The 18,026-nt window shown below is 48.2% G+C and overlaps 6 protein-coding genes across 6 annotated transcripts; 4 read left to right on the forward strand and 2 right to left on the reverse strand.

The window, feature by feature from the left end:
- Positions 1–8: 8 nt before the first annotated feature.
- FPOAC1_009678 (uncharacterized protein) lies at positions 9–2,191 on the reverse strand (the record flags this gene model as incomplete). Its single annotated transcript, XM_044854099.1, has 3 exons — positions 9–735; positions 1,319–1,851; positions 1,901–2,191. The coding sequence occupies 3 exons, from the start codon at positions 2,189–2,191 to the stop codon at positions 9–11; spliced, it is 1,551 nt and encodes a 516-aa protein (XP_044706769.1).
- Positions 2,192–2,726: 535 nt separating this feature from the next.
- On the forward strand, positions 2,727–4,165 carry FPOAC1_009679 (uncharacterized protein; the record flags this gene model as incomplete). The annotated part of the gene is made up of 2 exons (XM_044854100.1): positions 2,727–3,935; positions 4,004–4,165. 2 exons carry the CDS (start codon positions 2,727–2,729, stop codon positions 4,163–4,165), a joined length of 1,371 nt encoding a protein of 456 aa, XP_044706770.1.
- Positions 4,166–6,172: 2,007 nt separating this feature from the next.
- On the forward strand, positions 6,173–7,816 carry FPOAC1_009680 (uncharacterized protein; the record flags this gene model as incomplete). Its single annotated transcript, XM_044854101.1, has 2 exons — positions 6,173–6,700; positions 6,752–7,816. 2 exons carry the CDS (start codon positions 6,173–6,175, stop codon positions 7,814–7,816), a joined length of 1,593 nt encoding a protein of 530 aa, XP_044706771.1.
- Positions 7,817–9,320: 1,504 nt separating this feature from the next.
- Positions 9,321–13,424, forward strand: FPOAC1_009681 (uncharacterized protein; the record flags this gene model as incomplete). The annotated part of the gene is made up of 2 exons (XM_044854102.1): positions 9,321–11,090; positions 11,139–13,424. The coding sequence occupies 2 exons, from the start codon at positions 9,321–9,323 to the stop codon at positions 13,422–13,424; spliced, it is 4,056 nt and encodes a 1,351-aa protein (XP_044706772.1).
- A 705-nt stretch (positions 13,425–14,129) lies between these two features.
- Positions 14,130–15,588, forward strand: GNT1 (N-acetylglucosaminyltransferase; the record flags this gene model as incomplete). The annotated part of the gene is made up of 3 exons (XM_044854103.1): positions 14,130–14,835; positions 14,886–15,478; positions 15,529–15,588. The coding sequence occupies 3 exons, from the start codon at positions 14,130–14,132 to the stop codon at positions 15,586–15,588; spliced, it is 1,359 nt and encodes a 452-aa protein (XP_044706773.1).
- Positions 15,589–15,804: 216 nt separating this feature from the next.
- Positions 15,805–17,640, reverse strand: FPOAC1_009683 (uncharacterized protein; the record flags this gene model as incomplete). The annotated part of the gene is made up of 1 exon (XM_044854104.1): positions 15,805–17,640. One exon carries the CDS (start codon positions 17,638–17,640, stop codon positions 15,805–15,807), a length of 1,836 nt encoding a protein of 611 aa, XP_044706774.1.
- Between the last annotated feature and the right edge of the window lie 386 nt (positions 17,641–18,026).

Below are 18,026 nucleotides of genomic sequence, written 5' to 3' on the forward strand. Positions count from 1 at the left end.
ATCAGATCTTATAATTCATTCTCTTTCTCTTTTCTCCTCGTCCGCAAAACTGCCGCATGTTGCTTCGTATGAAACTTGACATCATCAGGATACAGTGGATTCCAAACTGTATTGCATACCTTGCACTCAGAAAATGCCGCTTGAGATGAAAGATTCAGTGTCGTTTGTACAGTCGGTGGTTTCGCCTTTCCCTTCTTGCCTATTTTCACGTCGCTGCTAGACTCTCGACTCAATGAACTCTCCCTTAGAGCTGGTGTTGTAGGTTTCGCGCCACTCCCTTCTTCCGTCTGATTATCATCTTCGGTATTCTCGCCGTCTAGTAGAGGTAGTGAAGCGCCACGGAAGCGCAACAGACGTGGTTTCTTTCGTATTTCTATTCTTGGCGGTGGCGAAGATGGAGGTGATTCGGGTTGCAGTTCGTCACTCTTTGGACTTGACGCGGCTGTTGATGAAGAAGGAATAGGCTTAAAGAAGCTCAAGATTGACCCCTTCTTGACGGGTTTGCTTGGGCACTCGGCCGCGTTCTTGGTTTCCTCTGGTTCTATCTTTGGCAAAGATTGCGCTTCTTTATCAGTATCTTTGGATGCTGGCGTTTCGGTAGGACTTGTTTCTGTCGATATGCGTCGCTTCTTGAGGCTCGTTTCGCGCGGGGAGTCGTCCCGTGTACTTCGTTTGCCATATGTTCGGAGTGGTTTGGCGCGTGGTCGCGACGTGGAGGGTGTTGTAGTTCCAGACCTGCTCCAGTCAGTTCTACTTGCTAATACACACGAGTAACTTGAACATACATGTTTAGCTACTTGCACTTCGACAATTTCCCATGCCTTATTCCAGAGGTTGACAATATCGCTGCTATCGTAGCGTACCTATGTGTGGCAGTGTACCAATGTAAACAAACGGCACGAATTTTGTGTACAGAAGGGTAGTTATTTATGAGGTAAGTAATTTATTACAATATTAAAAGAAGAGAAAGAAGAACAATGAGCGCGAAGAATAGGCTCGACCTCGAATTTGTGTCTTGGTCGGGAAAGAAAGTCATTTAATGCGACAAGGATCCCCCACCAGAATAAGTCGCGTCGAGACGCGTCTGTCGCGCAGTCACATGTCGTCACTGTACTCTAAATTGAGCCATGATATCACCATTGAAGAATTGGAATTATGCTTTCAATTTCGCTATTTATAGTTAAAGACCATTCTGAAGTTCACACCTTGATTAATCTCGCCGCTTTGCAACATGTTTGCGATGGTTATAGCGAAAGCAAGCGCTAATGTCTATTACTACTATCATTATTAATATTCTGTATCTTGTCGATGTCTCGACCTTTTGTTCAAACCTCCATTCGCTGATTTGATCCCCGTGTCATCCTTTTCTTTAAGAAGTATTGTCTTCTCATCCTCCTCATCGATCTTACTCACAGTCCAACTCTCCACAACTTCCCTCACCTCCTTGACCTTGCCATGCTTCTTCCTCCCCTCGTCCATCTTCCACAAGTACGCATTATACACCACCACCTCCGCGATAGCAACAAGGATGCTCCCACCCAAAGTCAGGAATAGCCTTGCTGGCAAACTCCACCATCGCGCCGTAACCCAAAGTGTTCCAGCAACACCAGCTATACTGACCAAGAAGTTGATGATCAGCGTCACTTGCTTGTGTACTTCCTCCATCGCAATATCCTCGTCGCCGATATCTGAAGCTGATGTGGGACGGTTGACTTCCGCAAAGGCAGCGGCGCTGGAAGGGAAACGGTCTTTGAAGGTTTCGAGTTTAGGGGTAGGGTTCATCATTCGTTCGTAGGAGCGGGCTTCTTCTTGACGGCGGAGACGGGCCATGAGGGCTTTGTATTCGGGAGACTTTCACACGGTTAGCTTTATTAGACGGGAGTTGCATTGGCAAACGTACAGGTTCAGGTTTGGGAGGTGGTGGAGGGATGTAGACGGATGCGCCGCGAAGGAGTTGTTCGAGAGTGTAGTTTGTATCGTCTTGTGCTTGTGAGCGCTTCCATAGGTCGACAATCTGGCTATGAGAGATGGGCTTTCCGATTTGAGGGTCGTCTAGAGAAGGTTCGTTTGTAGGTTGTGATGATTCTTGGGTCTCGTTTTCGCTGTCATGATCTTCGCTGTTTGGTGTTTCTGGCGGTTGAACAGTCGCCAATGCCTCCACGATGGAGGATGTCATTGTGAGTAACACCATACCCCTGTGTGATAGAATGGAACAGTTATAGGTTTAGAGAATAGTGATTGCTGGTGTAGAGGCTCGTAATTTATGTTGGCTGTTGATGCTTCATGTAAAGATTAAAGTCGCGGGCATCAATTAACATTTACAGGCCAGCTCCTCAGAGTCGGTAGCGATTCATCCGCTGACGACCTGGCTTAAAGGGCCCCATAGCAAACCCCACCAATAATGAACGGCCTGTCATGGTGTCATGGCCGGACGGACCCGCTAACACCCCGGCTTAGCAGAACACAGCTAGAGCTGGAAAAGTTTAGAGGTCCATCCATCGGATCAAATCGAGAACCAGAGGCGAGGCTCAAAAATCCATTCTCGATAAAATTATTTCCCTCGCGATCTCGATATCGCCTGACGCTTGCCATTGACGATTGGAACAAGCTACGATTGACTTCTACCGATATACTATAGCGAATGTGGTTGTGATATTCGACATCTACACCCACCGAATTTCCCTCTTTCTCTCCATATAAATCGACCCAAGTGTGCGCAGACGATAATGCTCCGTCCGGGGGCCTCGGTGGTGCGCGGCACCATGGCTAGACAGTCGATGTTGACGAGAACAAATTTGGCAGCGGCACCTGCGTGTGCTCTATGCAGACAATTGACCGTCAGTCGAAGTCCTACGAGGATACACAGCGCCTCGTTGCACACCACCCCACGAAGGGACTCAGCGTGGGGTGCTGCTGTGCAGGTCGCTTCCAACGTCGTGAGCAATGTTGTCAAAAAGGCCTCCAAGGATGCGATGCATATTGATCCTCTGCGAAGCGTCGCCAAGGAAATGAAGTTTCTCACGGGCAACATTCGAAAACTTCTTGGCTCTGGACATCCGTCGCTCGATCGTGCTGCCAAATATTATACCCAGGCCGAGGGCAAGCATGTCAGACCATTGATTGTCCTTCTCATGAGCAGAGCAACCTATCTCTGCCCCAAGACACCTGCTACGGCCCCTACAGTTACTCATCGTGGCGTCGACACTTCATTATCACCAGCTCAGATCCTCGCCGACGTAAACCCTGCAGCTCACCCTCTCTCTTCTCCCGAACAAGAGGTTCCCGACGCCAACTCAGACATTCTTCCCAGCCAACGACGACTAGCCGAAATTGCAGAGTTGATTCACACAGCCTCACTTCTTCACGACGATGTTATCGACCACTCGGTCTCCCGCCGAGGATCGCCTTCAGCAAATTTGGAATTCGGCAACAAGATGGCCGTTTTGGCAGGTGACTTTTTGCTCGGCAGGGCATCCGTTGCGCTGGCTCGTCTGCGCAACCCCGAGGTTGTTGAGTTGCTGGCTACTGTCATCGCTAACTTGGTCGAGGGCGAGTTCATGCAGCTCAAGAACACAGAGCGCGATGAGCGCAATCCCAAGTGGTCCGAGGAGACAGTCACATATTACCTCCAAAAGACGTACCTCAAGACCGCTTCCCTCATCTCCAAATCATGCCGAGCTGCCGCTCTTCTGGGTAACACGGATGCCGTGACAGTCGACGCAGCATACTCGTACGGACGAAACCTGGGACTGGCCTTCCAGCTGGTGGATGACCTTTTGGATTATACGCAGAGTGGATCAGATCTTGGAAAGCCTGCGGGGGCTGACTTGGAGTTGGGCCTTGCGACAGCACCTCTGCTATTTGCCTGGAAGCAGATGCCGGAGCTCGGAGCCCTCGTCGGCCGCAAGTTCGCCCAGGAGGGTGACGTACAAAGGGTAAGTTGGTTGCATCTGTCTTGACGAATCATGTTGGAGACACTCCATACTAATTTATACCGCTACAGGCACGTGAGTTGGTTCTCCAAAGCGACGGCATCGAGCAGACACGAGCTCTCGCGCAAGACTACGTGGACAAGGCCATTGCCTCGATCGCGGACTTTCCCGAAAGCGAGGCCAAGGATGGATTGATTGAGATGGCACACAAGTCTCTCAAGCGACAGAAGTAAATGCCATCCAAGGAAACAAAAGAAAGGAAAAAAGAGGCTTGATGATCTGGATGATAATGTTCCAGTTTCGTCTGCCGTGTACAAATACAACATCAAATCACATCAGATCAGATCACTATTATTTAACGATGGAAAAGAAAAAAGAAAAAGTCGGATATATCGAGACGACGATCAGGTCAGCTGGGATGGGAGTTGGTGGCATTGAGCCTAGCATGAGCGGTGTATGATTTGTGTTTTCAGGCTTGCTTTGTCTCGTCTTTTGAACAAACTAAAACCGCGGGCATCTAGACGGGCTGGGAAAAAAAGGGAAAGTGATGCATGTATGATTATACTTACTATACCTGTACTACTTGGTTTTCTATTTTTCTTACTACTTGTAACATCATGATGATAAAGATTCATAAGATTATTGACGCCGCTTACAGCCGCCTATTTGGGATAATTGCATCTTACCGGACTTCAATTCTACAGTTGCTTTAGGATTCAGAGGGTGTGATGACGACAGCTGAAATATTGATTCATGATGGCTTGGCAAAAGGATAGAATTGGATGACGCTTTAGACTTTTTGCTCTGCAGACGATATTGCAACCTCAACATGCATTGAACATACAACGGCGTCTCGACTTGGTGTTTTGATCGAGTAATACCTATTTCTATGATCGAATAAACTTCAGGAAAATAAAAACAAAGCTAGCTGGATCTGAAAAAAGGGTCAGCCATGGAGTGGACTGTTTCCGCGGGGTGTGCCAGACTTAGACTAGGACCAAAACACCATGATTGCATTACTCGATAGAAACTCGTTGAAGGATGACCTCGGTAGAGGGGCAAGTCATTCATCAAAGACACGAGAACCACGATCCTAAAGAATTGTTGTAGAATTATTATCGGGTGATTGTGTTAACAATGGAATTGCCTCACAGGGACATTCCTGTCTCAAAGTCTCGAACAAATGTTGGTTATGGGTATTATCGTCGAACCCGAATAGCCTCAGACTCGAGCCATTCTCACCAAGACAAGAAGAGAATGAATATACGACGCCTTTCTGCAACGTCGGTGTCATGCAAGCCAATGAATCCCTCTTCTGACCTTGCAGCTGCAAACCCGTTCATCGTATTACTCGATATTTACTCGATTCAATCACCCACTGCGGCATTCGGCTTGGAGATTCAAGACTCTGATTGGACCCGAGTCGTGAGAAACCGGCATCCGGCTGTGTCCGATGCGAGGACCCTAGAAATTCCAGATTTTTCCATTCTGTTATCGGTGATAGGCAAACTATCTAGGTTAGTTATAGTCTAAGCTTTTTTTCCCAAGTCCGTGTAAGTGGGACCTGAGGCCGTCGTCCATGGGTACAAAAAGTCATATGCACAAAGAAAAGGTGAACAACACATCGGATTTGCCTAGAGTGGAATGTAAAGGGGAGGCAAATCATTGATTGGAAGGAATAGTGTTTTGATCGAATAATGAATATAGTATAGATCAGAACTGTCTGAGCCGAAGAGTCAGGATAAGAAGAAAGCTATAGCCGAATCCTGTGGGTGGCCTTTTCCCTCTCTCTTTTCCCTCACTTCTCTTCATAGTAGCAACACTCGTTGACAACCCAATTGCTGGTCCTTTTTTTTTTGTCCTTTATTGATAAGATCATTCGGATAAGATCAGCTTCACCACTTGATAAAGCTCCCCTTATCAGAACTGTGACGCTTGACTTGGCTCCGTCTGACTTCTCTTATCTTTGAGTCGCAACCCCACCAATTGGGCTAATCTGTGAGCCACACCTCCAAGACGAAGCAGAGAGATAAGGATAAGAAGAGTATCCCCAGAAAGAACCGAAATAGCTACTAAGGGAAACAGAGTGAACCAGCTTTCCCCGGATTTCGGACATATCCTTGCAGTAGCTTTGTTTGACATCGTTTTTGTCTCTTTGTCTTTTTTCTCTTTTCTCTTTTCATCTTTTCCTTCTCTTTATTCTCCCATCCTCTTGATTCGTATCACTCATATCACTCATCATGGCATCTCCCGGCGCTGAGCAATACCCAGAGGGTCCTCTTTCAGTCCTCGTATCCTCCCGAGTCGTTGTTACTCTTCCTGATGATTCCCTTATTACCACTCCTGCTTCAGTCGTTGTGAGCCCAGTCACTGGCAAGATCGTGACAATCATCCCCGAAGTCCTTCCCTCGTCTAGTTTCCCAGCCGGCACAAACTATGTCGACCATGGTTCCAAGCTTCTCATTCCTGGTCTGGTCGACGCTCATGTTCACTTGAACGAGCCTGGTCGAACAGAGTGGGAGGGTTTTTGGACTGGTACCCGTGCTGCTGCCAGCGGTGGTGTCACTACTGTCGTTGACATGCCTCTTAATGCCATTCCTCCAACCACTACTCTTCATGGCTTCGAGGAGAAACTTCGAGCAAGCCAGGGCCAGTGCTGGGTTGATGTTGGTTTTTACGGTGGTGTCATTCCTGGCAACGCCAATGAGCTGCTCCCTCTCATCGAGGCTGGAGTTCGAGGATTCAAGGGATTCTTGATCGAGTCCGGTGTAAGTTGAATCTGTATCCTGTAAGCCAAATAGTAAGCTGACAGTCATTAGGTTGACGAGTTCCCTGCAGTCTCTTCTCAAGATATCGCCCTGGCTATGGAAACCCTCAAGGACAGCAAGACCACTCTCATGTTCCATGCCGAGATGATCCCTCCCATCACCGAATCCGTCGGCGACACTGTCCAGTCCTCAGAAGCACCTCTCGCTCCCACCGGTCAACTCGACGCCTACAGGACATTCCTTGAGTCTCGACCTCCTTCTTTTGAAACATACGCCGTCGAGGAGATTCTCAGCCAGGCGCACATTGCTCCTCAACTCCACCTACACATCGTTCACCTCTCCGCTACACAGTGCATTCCTCTTCTCAAGGCCGCTCGTCAATCTGGAATCAACATTACTGCAGAGACCTGCTTCCACTACCTCGGTTTGACCGCCGAGGAGATTGAGAAGGGCGACACTCGACACAAGTGCTGTCCACCTATTCGAGAGGGCAAAAACCGCGATGGTCTTTGGGAGGAGCTCGTCGCTGAGGATTCATGTATTAGGACTGTTGTGTCGGATCACTCACCTTGCACACCCCAGCTCAAGCTCCTCCCTCAGCACCTTGAGACAGCGCGACCCGACTTGCCACACAACGATTCAGGCATTGTGATTCCTGCTCCCGAGATCGAAAACCCCATCGCCGAAGGGAAGGGTCGTGGCGACTTCTTCGCAGCCTGGGGCGGCATTTCCTCCGTCGGACTCGGTCTACCTATCCTGCACTCAGCAGCCAAGAAGCGCGCCGACTTCTCCAAGACACCCAGCATTACCGATATAGTGCGTCTCTGCTGTCAAGCCACTGCCGTTCAAGTCGGTCTCGCTCACCGCAAGGGTGCTATCAAGGTCGGCATGGACGCTGACATTTGTGTATTCGATGATACCGAAGAGTGGACCTTTACCCAGGGCGACATGCGATGGAAGAACCGCTGCTCACCATGGGAAGGTCACGAGTTCACAGGTCGAGTCAAGGAGACGTGGCTGCGTGGTAACAAGGTGTTTGAGCTTGGTGCGCCCGACGCTGGATTCGTGGTCAGCAAGCCAATTGGCGAGCCCATTACGGAGAAGCGAACTGTCTGAAAATGATGACATGCGAAACGAAAATGATTGATGATGATTAGACAACATGTGCAAAGAAAGGCGTTTCTTTTTTCTTCATATATATTAGGATGGGGTTTTTGTTATTGTATAATCCATTATTTCTTCATTTATCAACTATAGCATGAGTAATGAATGTCAAGAGATTTGATGAAAGAGTGGCGTAATTGGATGTCTCTATATGCGCATGTGAGATGTCTTTAGTCTTGGGACACGGGAGAGGAGATGATTTGGGGAAATTGTGGGAGTCAGAGGAGTCTCATTGGTATTGACAAGACTTGGTGTGAGGCATTTGGGAGCATCTTCTCCGCTAACTAGACTTTTGTCTGTTGTCTGTTCTAATATGAACTTTACTCAAGTGCTGTATGAAACCTTGAACATCACCAACTCATCACCAGCATGAACTTCAATATCACCAACAGAACATAATATCGGTCAAGGTTTTCCGTGTCATCAGGTAAATACGAAATAGCCAACCCTGTCTTGCGAAAAAGACTTTATATGCATGAAGGTCGCTTATACCAAAACGGGAGTCAAAGCGAGAGACCGTTGCATCGTTTCGCAAGCGACCCTTTTTTTGTCAAAGCCGAGACCAGGGATCGATAAGCGAGGTATACTTCAACTGGTGGGATTAGTTTAATGGTCATGATTCAGTTAAAGGAGAAGAGGCTTTCAACTAGAGTAACGTTGATTAATCAATTGATTACAACCTACTGACTTATCTATGTACATAGTAATATCTTGAATCTTTTACCTCAGTGAGGAATGACTTGGTGATAAAGTAAATACAAGTTAATTCATTCGTATGCATCGTCTTTTCTTCAAAAGACAAACCCATGCCTCGGAATTCAAGACTTCCGAAAAGCATCCACTAATCAAAACCCATCTCTCATTAACTTCTGGATTAATTCTTTCTCCAATCTAACCAATCTAAGATGAGAACAAGCTCGTCTTCCCCGGCCGTTGGTGGCTCGCTTTTACCCCCCGCAAACCTCGCAAACCTCGCGTCGAGGGTTGCTAAGTTGAGCTGAATCTCCACTACAAGACCCCCAATTCAATCGAGACCACTCACTTCACTTTCACCTCTACTTTGCCTCTTACGCGGCGGCCGAACCGATCTGAATTTGGCATCCACTTCGGGTAATAGCAATGATCTCGTTTATATTACTCTGGGGCCGGTGTTGGCTCGAGAGCATCCAATGACAATGAATGACTCTTAAGATGCTCCTATCCCTCCAACTTTGGACATTGTCTTTCTTTGTCAAGTCTTTCGATCGTGGCTTTACCAACTGGCTTAGTATTTTACATGCAAACCTCGGCGTCATAGATGACCACCGACTGTCAAAAAGGATTATAATCTCACTCGCACCACAGCCTAAACAGAATCAGCATAACCATCAGCCATACATAATGTCCCGGGCCTGGGCCAACAGATAACATCGCCTTACAACAGCGCTAGACTCAGATTCATAAACAAGCTGCAGCCATGTCGCAGCATGGAAATCCCTCGGACAACATCGACATCGAAAAGATGGACAGACCAAGCTCTTTGGATATCTCGATAGATCCTCGTGTTGAACAGATTGGCGTATCACGACTCTCCATGTCTGGCGGTGGAAATTTGTCACTCGCCGATGTCCAGGCTGTTCATGTTCAAATTCATGACTTGGCCGTCTCAGTCGATACAGCCCCATCATGGCTTGCACCTTCAACATACGGCGATCTGGTCTCGTCAAAATTCAACACTGCGCCAAAAATGAAGCCGCTACTTCGTTCTGTAAGCGCTAATCTTCCACCAGGAACTTTGACGGCTATCATTGGAGGAAGCGGATCTGGCAAGACGACACTACTCAACACCGTAGCTGAGAGAGTATTGAGTTCCAGATTGAGCCAACAGGGTATCGCTACTTTCAACGGCAAAGTTGGGGTGCACAGTGTCCGTCATGCCTATGTTATGCAGCAAGATATCCTACTTCCAACTTTGACCGTTAGAGAAACCCTTCGATACTCGGCCGACTTGCGATTGCCACCATCAACCACTTCCCAAGAACGACAAAGGGTTGTCGAAGAGGTTATTCTTGAACTTGGTCTCAAGGAGTGTGCCGACACGAGGATTGGGAACTCTCAACATCATGGATGTTCAGGTGGCGAGAAGCGACGCACCAGCATTGGCGTTCAACTACTAGCCAACCCTTCTGTTCTCTTCCTCGATGAACCCACCACCGGTCTTGACGCGACAAGCGCCTATCAGCTTGTTCGAACACTAAAGACACTTGCGCAAAAGGGACGGACCATCATTACGACAATCCATCAACCTCGATCTGAAATCTGGGATTTGTTCGACAACTTGATCGTTCTAACCAAGGGTAGCCCTGTCTACTCAGGTGCAATCAAAGACTCTGTTCCATGGTTTGGGGAATTAGGATATCAGCTCCCACCTTTTGTTAATCCCGCCGAGTTCATCATTGATATCGCAGCTGTCGATAATCGTACACCTGAATTGGAACAGGAAACCGCGGCCAAGGTTGAGCGTTTAAAAATTGCTTGGAATCAGGAGACTTTGAAACGATATCCACCCCCAGACAAAACTATTGATATCGGCAATGGAAGAAAGAACAAGGATAAGAAGACGAAAGAGCATGCTGGCTTCCTACGACAGGTTACAGTGCTTACCGATCGTACACTCAAAGTGACATATCGCGATCCTCTCGGTATGGCATCTTCCATCACAGAAGCTGTCTTCATGGGTCTCGTAACGGGCTACATGTTCTACAATCTCGGTCGCGATCAGGCCGGTATCCGATCTCGACAGGGTGGTCTCTATACAGCAGCTGGTCTTCAAGGCTACCTCATCCTCATCTTCGAAGTCTACCGCATGACATTCGATATCCCAACCTTTGACCGTGAGAACTCGGAAGGATGCGTCGACGCCCTCCCCTTTGTTCTTTCACGTCGTATCGCTCGCATGATCACCGAGGATGTCGCAGCGCCATTCCTCTTCTCTGTCCTCTTTTTCTTTATGGCTGGTTTCGAGCGAGACGTGGAACGATTCTTTACATTCTTCGCCATCACACTTCTCAACCAATATATTGCCGTTACATGTGCCATGGTTTGCGTAGCAACGGTTAGGCATTTTGCTGGTGCAAGTGTGGTCGCCAACTTGATCTTTACACTACAGAGTATGGCCTGCGGCATGTTTATCAACGTCAACAGTCTTCCTGTTTACGTTCGATGGTTGAAGTGGCTTACTTACACGGTACGATCCCCTCGCCAACGTGTGACTGATGAATACTAACGTCAACAGTTCTACGTCTTTAGTGCATACTGCGGTAACGAATTCGAAGGCAGCTTTTACGACTGTCCCGCCTCGAACGACGAGTCTGATCTGAGATGCAAGCAGTACACGGGATCATATATCATGGAATCCCTCGGCTTTCCAAAAGATTGGGTCGCGAAGCCAATCCTCGTCTGCCTGGCTTTTGTCGTGTTCTTTTTTGTGCTATCGATTATTGGACTACGTATCATCAAGGTCGAGATGACAATTGCTCGAGCTCGTGTTTCGGATACTGATCTGTCGGCTGGTAAGGAGAAGATGACTGCACGCTCTGTTGCTGATGTGCGCACTATCGACTTGGAGTTGAACGAGTTTTCGTTGGCTTTGGATAAGAGAACGCAATTGGGGAAGAAGCTACCGACAAAGACTATTTTGAACCCCGTCAATGCGACTTTCAGTGCTGGGGTATTGAACGTCATCATGGGACCTTCGGGAAGTGGAAAGACATCGCTGCTCAACGCCATGGCTCTTCGACTACGCGACTCTGTCGGAACAAAATATCGACCAGCTGGAAAACTCACCTTTAACGGGGCTCGTCCTTCAGATACAGTCATCCGATCTGTGTGTTCTTATGTCTGCCAGGATGACGATGCGTTATTGCCGTCCCTCACTGTTCGCGAGACTCTTCGCTTTGCAGCTGGACTTCGTCTACCGTCGTTCATGAGCAAAGATGAAAAGAACCGTCGCGCAGAAGAAGTTCTCCTCAAGATGGGTCTGAAGGACTGTGCCGATAACCTTGTTGGTGGTGAACTCGTCAAGGGTATCTCTGGAGGAGAAAAGCGCCGTGTGTCAATCGCAGTCCAGGTCTTGACCGACCCTCGCATTCTTCTTCTCGACGAACCAACATCAGGACTCGATGCGTTCACCGCAAACTCCATCATGGAAGTCCTCCAGGGTCTTGCCAACGAAGGCCGAACACTCATTCTCACAATCCACCAAGCTCGATCCGATCTTTTTAGGGAATTTGGAAACGTATTGCTTTTGGCTCGTGGTGGTTCTCAGGTTTATTCTGGCCCTGGAAGGGATATGCTTGGATATCTGGCACGCCATGGATACGAGTGTCCCCAACATACTAACCCTGCGGATTTTGCCTTGGATATGATCACGATTGATTTGCAGCAAGAAGGGAAAGAGCTCGAGTCTCGTAAACGGGTTCAGATCATGATAGATAATTGGAAAGCGGAGAGTGCATCGACAAAGGGCGAGAAACTCTCCGATATCCAAGAGAAGGATGAGGTTCAGAATACGAACTCTGCAGACCAAACGCATACTCCTCAAGGGGGCGCGACTCTTCCGCCGTCACCACCACCAAAGCGTCGATCCTTTAACAAGGCCAACCTCTCGACACCCGCCGAACTAGGCGCCCTCATCCGCAAACGCGCCCCTCTCACTACCGCACTTCCTCTCCTTCTCAATCGAGCCCTCATCAATACCTACCGCCAGCCAGAGCTCATTGTTGCTCGTCTCATGCAAGTCATCGGTCTTGCTCTCATCCTAGCTCTATTCTTTGCTCCCTTCGACAACGACTATTACTCTGTCCAGAGCCGCATGGGTTTCGTCCAGGAGATTGGCGCATTCTACTTTGTCGGCATGTTGCAAAACACGGCCATCTACCCCAGCGAGCGTGATGTGTTTTATAGAGAAGACGACGATGGCGTCTACAGCGTAAATGCTTTTCTTGCTTCCTACACCATCCTCGAAGTCCCCTTTGAGGTGATAAGCTGCATGATATTCGGTGTCCTGGGCGTTATCGCAGTTGATCTCCCCCGCACAGCAACACTCTACTTCACCGCCGTCTTTGCGTGCTTCGGCGTCGTATCTTGCGGCGAGAGTCTTGGTATCATGTTCAACACGCTCTTTGGACACACTGGCTTCGCCGTCAATATCATGGGCGTCTTCCTCGCTCTTGCTAACACCATGGCTGGTGTACTCTCCATTGATATGCCCGAGCTGTTCAAAGCCTTCAACTACCTCTCTCCCATTCGGTACGGCACGCGTGCTGTGGCGCCGTATTCGCTACGCGGCATCGAGTTTACGTGCAATAACGAACAGAGGCTTGAGAACGGAAATTGCCCAATTCAGACGGGTCAAGAGGTCCTGGAGTTGTACAACTTTGACGTCGATCCTGTCGTCAACATTGCGTGTCTAGCAGCTTGCGTGGTGGTGTATAGACTTTTGGCTTGGGGGTTGTTGAAGATTGCGAGAACGCATTGGAAGGGGAAGAAGAAGGATAAGCAGGACAGAAACAAGGCATAGATTAAAGCCTTCTTTACGAAAAGTCTTGTCAGTTAAAGATTGAAAATCACATCTTTTCAATTTCCGAAATACCTTTGTTGCAAAGATGACAGTTTAATGCATCAATCCATATATGGGCAGTTATGATAACAGAGCCAGTGCCACGATCATGCTCTTCTCATTCTCAATCCTTGATGCAATGTTTTTACTTCTCTTGTTCCGAACCTTGCTCCTCCTTTCTTTTGCAATGACATGAAACAACCGTACAGTTCCAATTCAGCCTTACGCTTGTCTGTTAACGGGTGAAGATCAAGGCTCGGAGAGTCGTCTAATTCATTCGTTTTCTAATCAGGGATGGTTTAACGGCAACTTTGGAATGGGAAACATGCATCCTTAAACTCCAGATGCCTCCTTTACACTGGGGTTTAAGACATGAGTACTTACATGGCGTTCCTTCTAATCCCGATTGGTGATCCCCTTACCGCCAAATTCCACGAATTGGCGCCGTTGCCCTTTGTTAGATTGATATTCTACAGTGAGACATTGTGTCACCTTTGGCCGCCATCTTAAGGGAACACATTCAACAATCCCAATCCCTGAATACCCTTTCATCCCTTGCTTTCCTGTTTCCTGTAATAATCTCACGATGCTGTCGCATACTTTTCTGATTTCCTTTCCCCGCTGCTTCTGTCTTCACTGTGGACTGTCCTCAAAAGAATTTTCATAATGGGTGAGGCATCATCGTTCGTCGCGGTGCGTTTAGCTAGAATCATTCCCATCCTCGCAATCCTCGGTGCTTCTTATTACGTATTCCTTACCTGCTTTGCTTCTTTCCAGGCCACAGAGGTCACTGCTCCCGAAGATTGGAGTAATCACGATCTATTCCTCGACGCGGTGGACGAAACTGAGGATGCTCTCCCTCACAACCCCAACGCTACACCTGCTCCTCATGTCCTCTCCCACTCGGAGATTGAGGCGCTTGAAGACAAGGGGGAGATTATGGGTTTTGAGGACGACGACGAAATTGAGGTCTTTATTAACATTGACGACGACGATGACGGTGACTGGGAGGAAGAGGATCTCAGAAAGGAACTCGAAGGGGAGCTTGAGGAAGAGTTTAACGACGGAGACGATGATGATGGTAATGACTACTTTGATGACGAGGAGGATGACGACGATGTCGATTGGTCGCGCTTTGCCTATATTCAGTATGTCACTAACGAGGACTATCTCTGCAACTCGGTCATGATCTTTGAGCAATTGCATCGTCTTGGTAGCAAGGCCGATCGCCTGCTCATGTACCCCAAGGAGATGCTTGAGCCAGATGCTGCGTACTCAAACAAACGTGGTGGACAACTTCTCATCAGAGCTCGCGATGAGTACAATGTTACTCTCCAACCGATTGAGATTCAACATCGCGATGGACAAGATGGTATATCTTCTACTGTCACAGTTTGTCTTTTACTATCTAACTCTATTTAGAAACGTGGGCCGACTCTTTCACCAAGCTCCTTGCTTTCAACCAAACCCAATATGACAGAGTTCTCTCCCTTGACTCAGACAGCATGGTCCTCCAGCACATGGACGAACTCTTCCAACTACCCCCCTGCCCCGTCGCCATGCCGCGTGCCTACTGGCTGTACAACGAGAACCCTCCCAAGAGGATTCTTTCATCGCAGGTCATGCTCATCCAGCCCGACGACGTGGAATTTGAACGCATTGTACAAAAGATGAACAGCATCGGTCCCAACGACTACGACATGGAGATTGTAAACAGCTTGTACCTTGACAGCGCCCTCATCTTGCCCCATCGCAAGTATGACATGCTCACAGCCGAGTTCAGGAACAAGGACCACACTGCATACTTGGGCAGCGAGCGTGAGAAGTGGGATCCCACTGTTGCGCTTGGTGAGGCCAAGTTTGTGCACTTTTCGGATTGGCCTGTTCCGAAGCCATGGATTCATGATGTTGAAACTAGGTTGAAGAACCAACCTGATTGCCCTGAAGGCGAGACTAGTTGTCCTGATAGAGATATCTGGAATGGATTCTACACTGATTTTTCGGATAACAAAGAGGTAAGTGCAGAAGGTGATGGAGATTTAACCTTGCTAACTTTGGTTGACAGAGAGTCTGTGAATCCGTGGGTAAGACTGGACAGAAATGGATACATTGGAGGAGACTGTAGACTAGATGATTGATGCCTAGGAAATTTGGTCGTCGTAGATTTTGCAAGTTTTTAGTATTTTCACAAATAAATTCACGATTAAAAATAAAATGCCACAATAAGAAGAGCGGCACACGATATAACTCAAGATCTAATACTCGAAATTTTCCAATTCTTATTACTACTTCACAGCAGCGACTCATGCACTGCATGTCGTGGATATATATACTACATTATTCATGGGCTCCTTTCTCGCGATCTGGTACTGATAGTCTCAACCACAGACGCTTTATACCTTTCAACATCGGAATCATTACCACCGTTAGCTCCCCTCATACTCTCATACTTGACAGAGGGCGACACCTCTCCATCAACAGCCAGCGTAAACCTGCCAGCCCCAGTCTCGCCTACCCTCACATTAATCTTGCCTAACTTATCTCTGTTGGCAAATCCCACCTGTGCGAGATTTGCTCCACCTTCAGAAGCAGCAATCATCACATGGCGAATATCCGAAGGGTCAAACTCGGTTATGCCCTTCCAACCTCTTGTCCGAACAGCCTCAAGTAGAAAGAGCGCCACAACAGCCATGTTTAGCGCAAATGCGGCTATAGCAAATTTCTTTTCACCTATTATAACGGCCGTGACTCGGATGGAGCCTGGTACTTCATCTTGGAATTCTCCAACCATGAATTGCGCCGAGGCATACGCTACTAGCATGTCGTCTACCATGGCAGTGATGGCGTTTTCAACCCCTTCGAGAGTAACGTTTGTGGATGTCCTCGAGGTGAGAGTGTTGTTCATCTCAAGACGAAGACGATGATCGGTAATAGAAGCGTTGAAAGCTGTACCGACGGTGGATACGTACAGATTCGTCTCGTCGTTGGCAATCAACTCGAACTGGCGAAGGACAGTGCCTTTTATCCAGCGAGTCGGATCCATATCGCGAACTTTAGTGTCGTTTGTTGGCACAACGGTAATGTTCTTGCCTCGACTGCTGACTGTGACGTTGAACCGTGTAGGCTCAAAGTCGACTTCGCATTGCGTCGTGTTCAAGAACGTATAGAAGCCTCCCGCTGCGAAGCCGATGTACTTTCTCTCAGGGGCGACTATTGCATCTTTATCCTTGAAGTGCGCAACCCCCATGGCAACAACAGCATTTCCATCACCGAAGCCAACGTAAGTGGAGTGTTCATACCCGTCGTCACTATCAGGAAGTTCTCCATGTGCAGCCCAACGCATAGCATTGTCCTCCTGATAGAGCTTAAAGTCGGTAGATGCGTTGTAGATGCAGTTGACTTTGGCACGGTATCCTACTTCTTGATATTCCCATCCGAGTACACTGCGTCCGGTTTCGAAGTGGACTTCGCCTAAGCCTGGGGAGGAGCCAACGCCGTACGATCGGCCGACGTAGCTGTAGCCTGTTTGGTCCAGCTTCTCATGGTTGCGTGTTGAGTTGTGGATGGGTGATGCCGAAGCAGCAGAGGCAAGGAGACTGCCCAGCATCTGGATGCCCACCGAGTATGTGAACTTGCCAAGGGCAGTATGTTTGGTAGGTCCTACTGAGCCAACTTCTGAAGGATATTCTTTAACATGGGTGATGTTATCCCAGCTTGGAATCTGGACGGAGCCTTGGATGTACTCAAAGGTCTCGACAGGTGTCATGGCAGCAGCCCAGATAGCGCTGAGCACCATAGAAACCGAGACCAAGAGACCCAAAAGGAAGATGTATATGAAGGGCAAATCCCAGTTGATGCGTGGTATCATGGCGTCCATCCACGCTCGCATCTCATCAAGGCTCATACTCTTAGTCTTAAGGCGTCTCCGAACACCAAGGTTGATAACCCTGCAGATAACAACGATCTGTAGAGCAGACATAAGGTTGGCCAAGATCTGAACGGCAAACTGGACTGAAGGACGGTTGTCGTTGACGAACTGTAGGAACGCGCCAGAGAAGAGCGTACCGTTGAGGGAAAGACATAGTAGCGTTGTAGCGATGGGCGTAGTAAAAACGAGAGAAATGAACGTGTTGTAATCAGAAGAGAAGAAACCGATGAAGCCATTACTTTTAGCCATGTTTGGAAATGAGAACGAAAGAATAGAGTTGCTATAATCTATGCGCAACACAGGCGAGAGAATACGATAATACGAAACATACCAAAAGTCAGATCAGAGGATGCGAAAGATCGCCATTAAGAAGGATTCTCATCCTGTCCATTCTACCTTGTCTAATGCTGTTGGTTCTGGGATGATATAGTGAAACCTGTGCCTTTTTGACATCATGTACGGCAGTGGATCCATGGTACTGTGTAGCCGCCAGAAGGTGGTGAGTTGTCGAATCATGGTTGAGCGGTAGATGTTGGAAGCGCGTAGGAAGGGGACTCTATTCTTCAGCTCACAGCCGGGGAAGATTGTGCATGGTTCCCCGGCGCTTAATGTGAAACGAATGGGACAGACACGGG

Source organism: Fusarium poae, chromosome 3 (genome assembly GCF_019609905.1).
Source record: "Fusarium poae strain DAOMC 252244 chromosome 3, whole genome shotgun sequence".
Lineage (NCBI taxonomy): Eukaryota > Fungi > Ascomycota > Sordariomycetes > Hypocreales > Nectriaceae > Fusarium > Fusarium poae.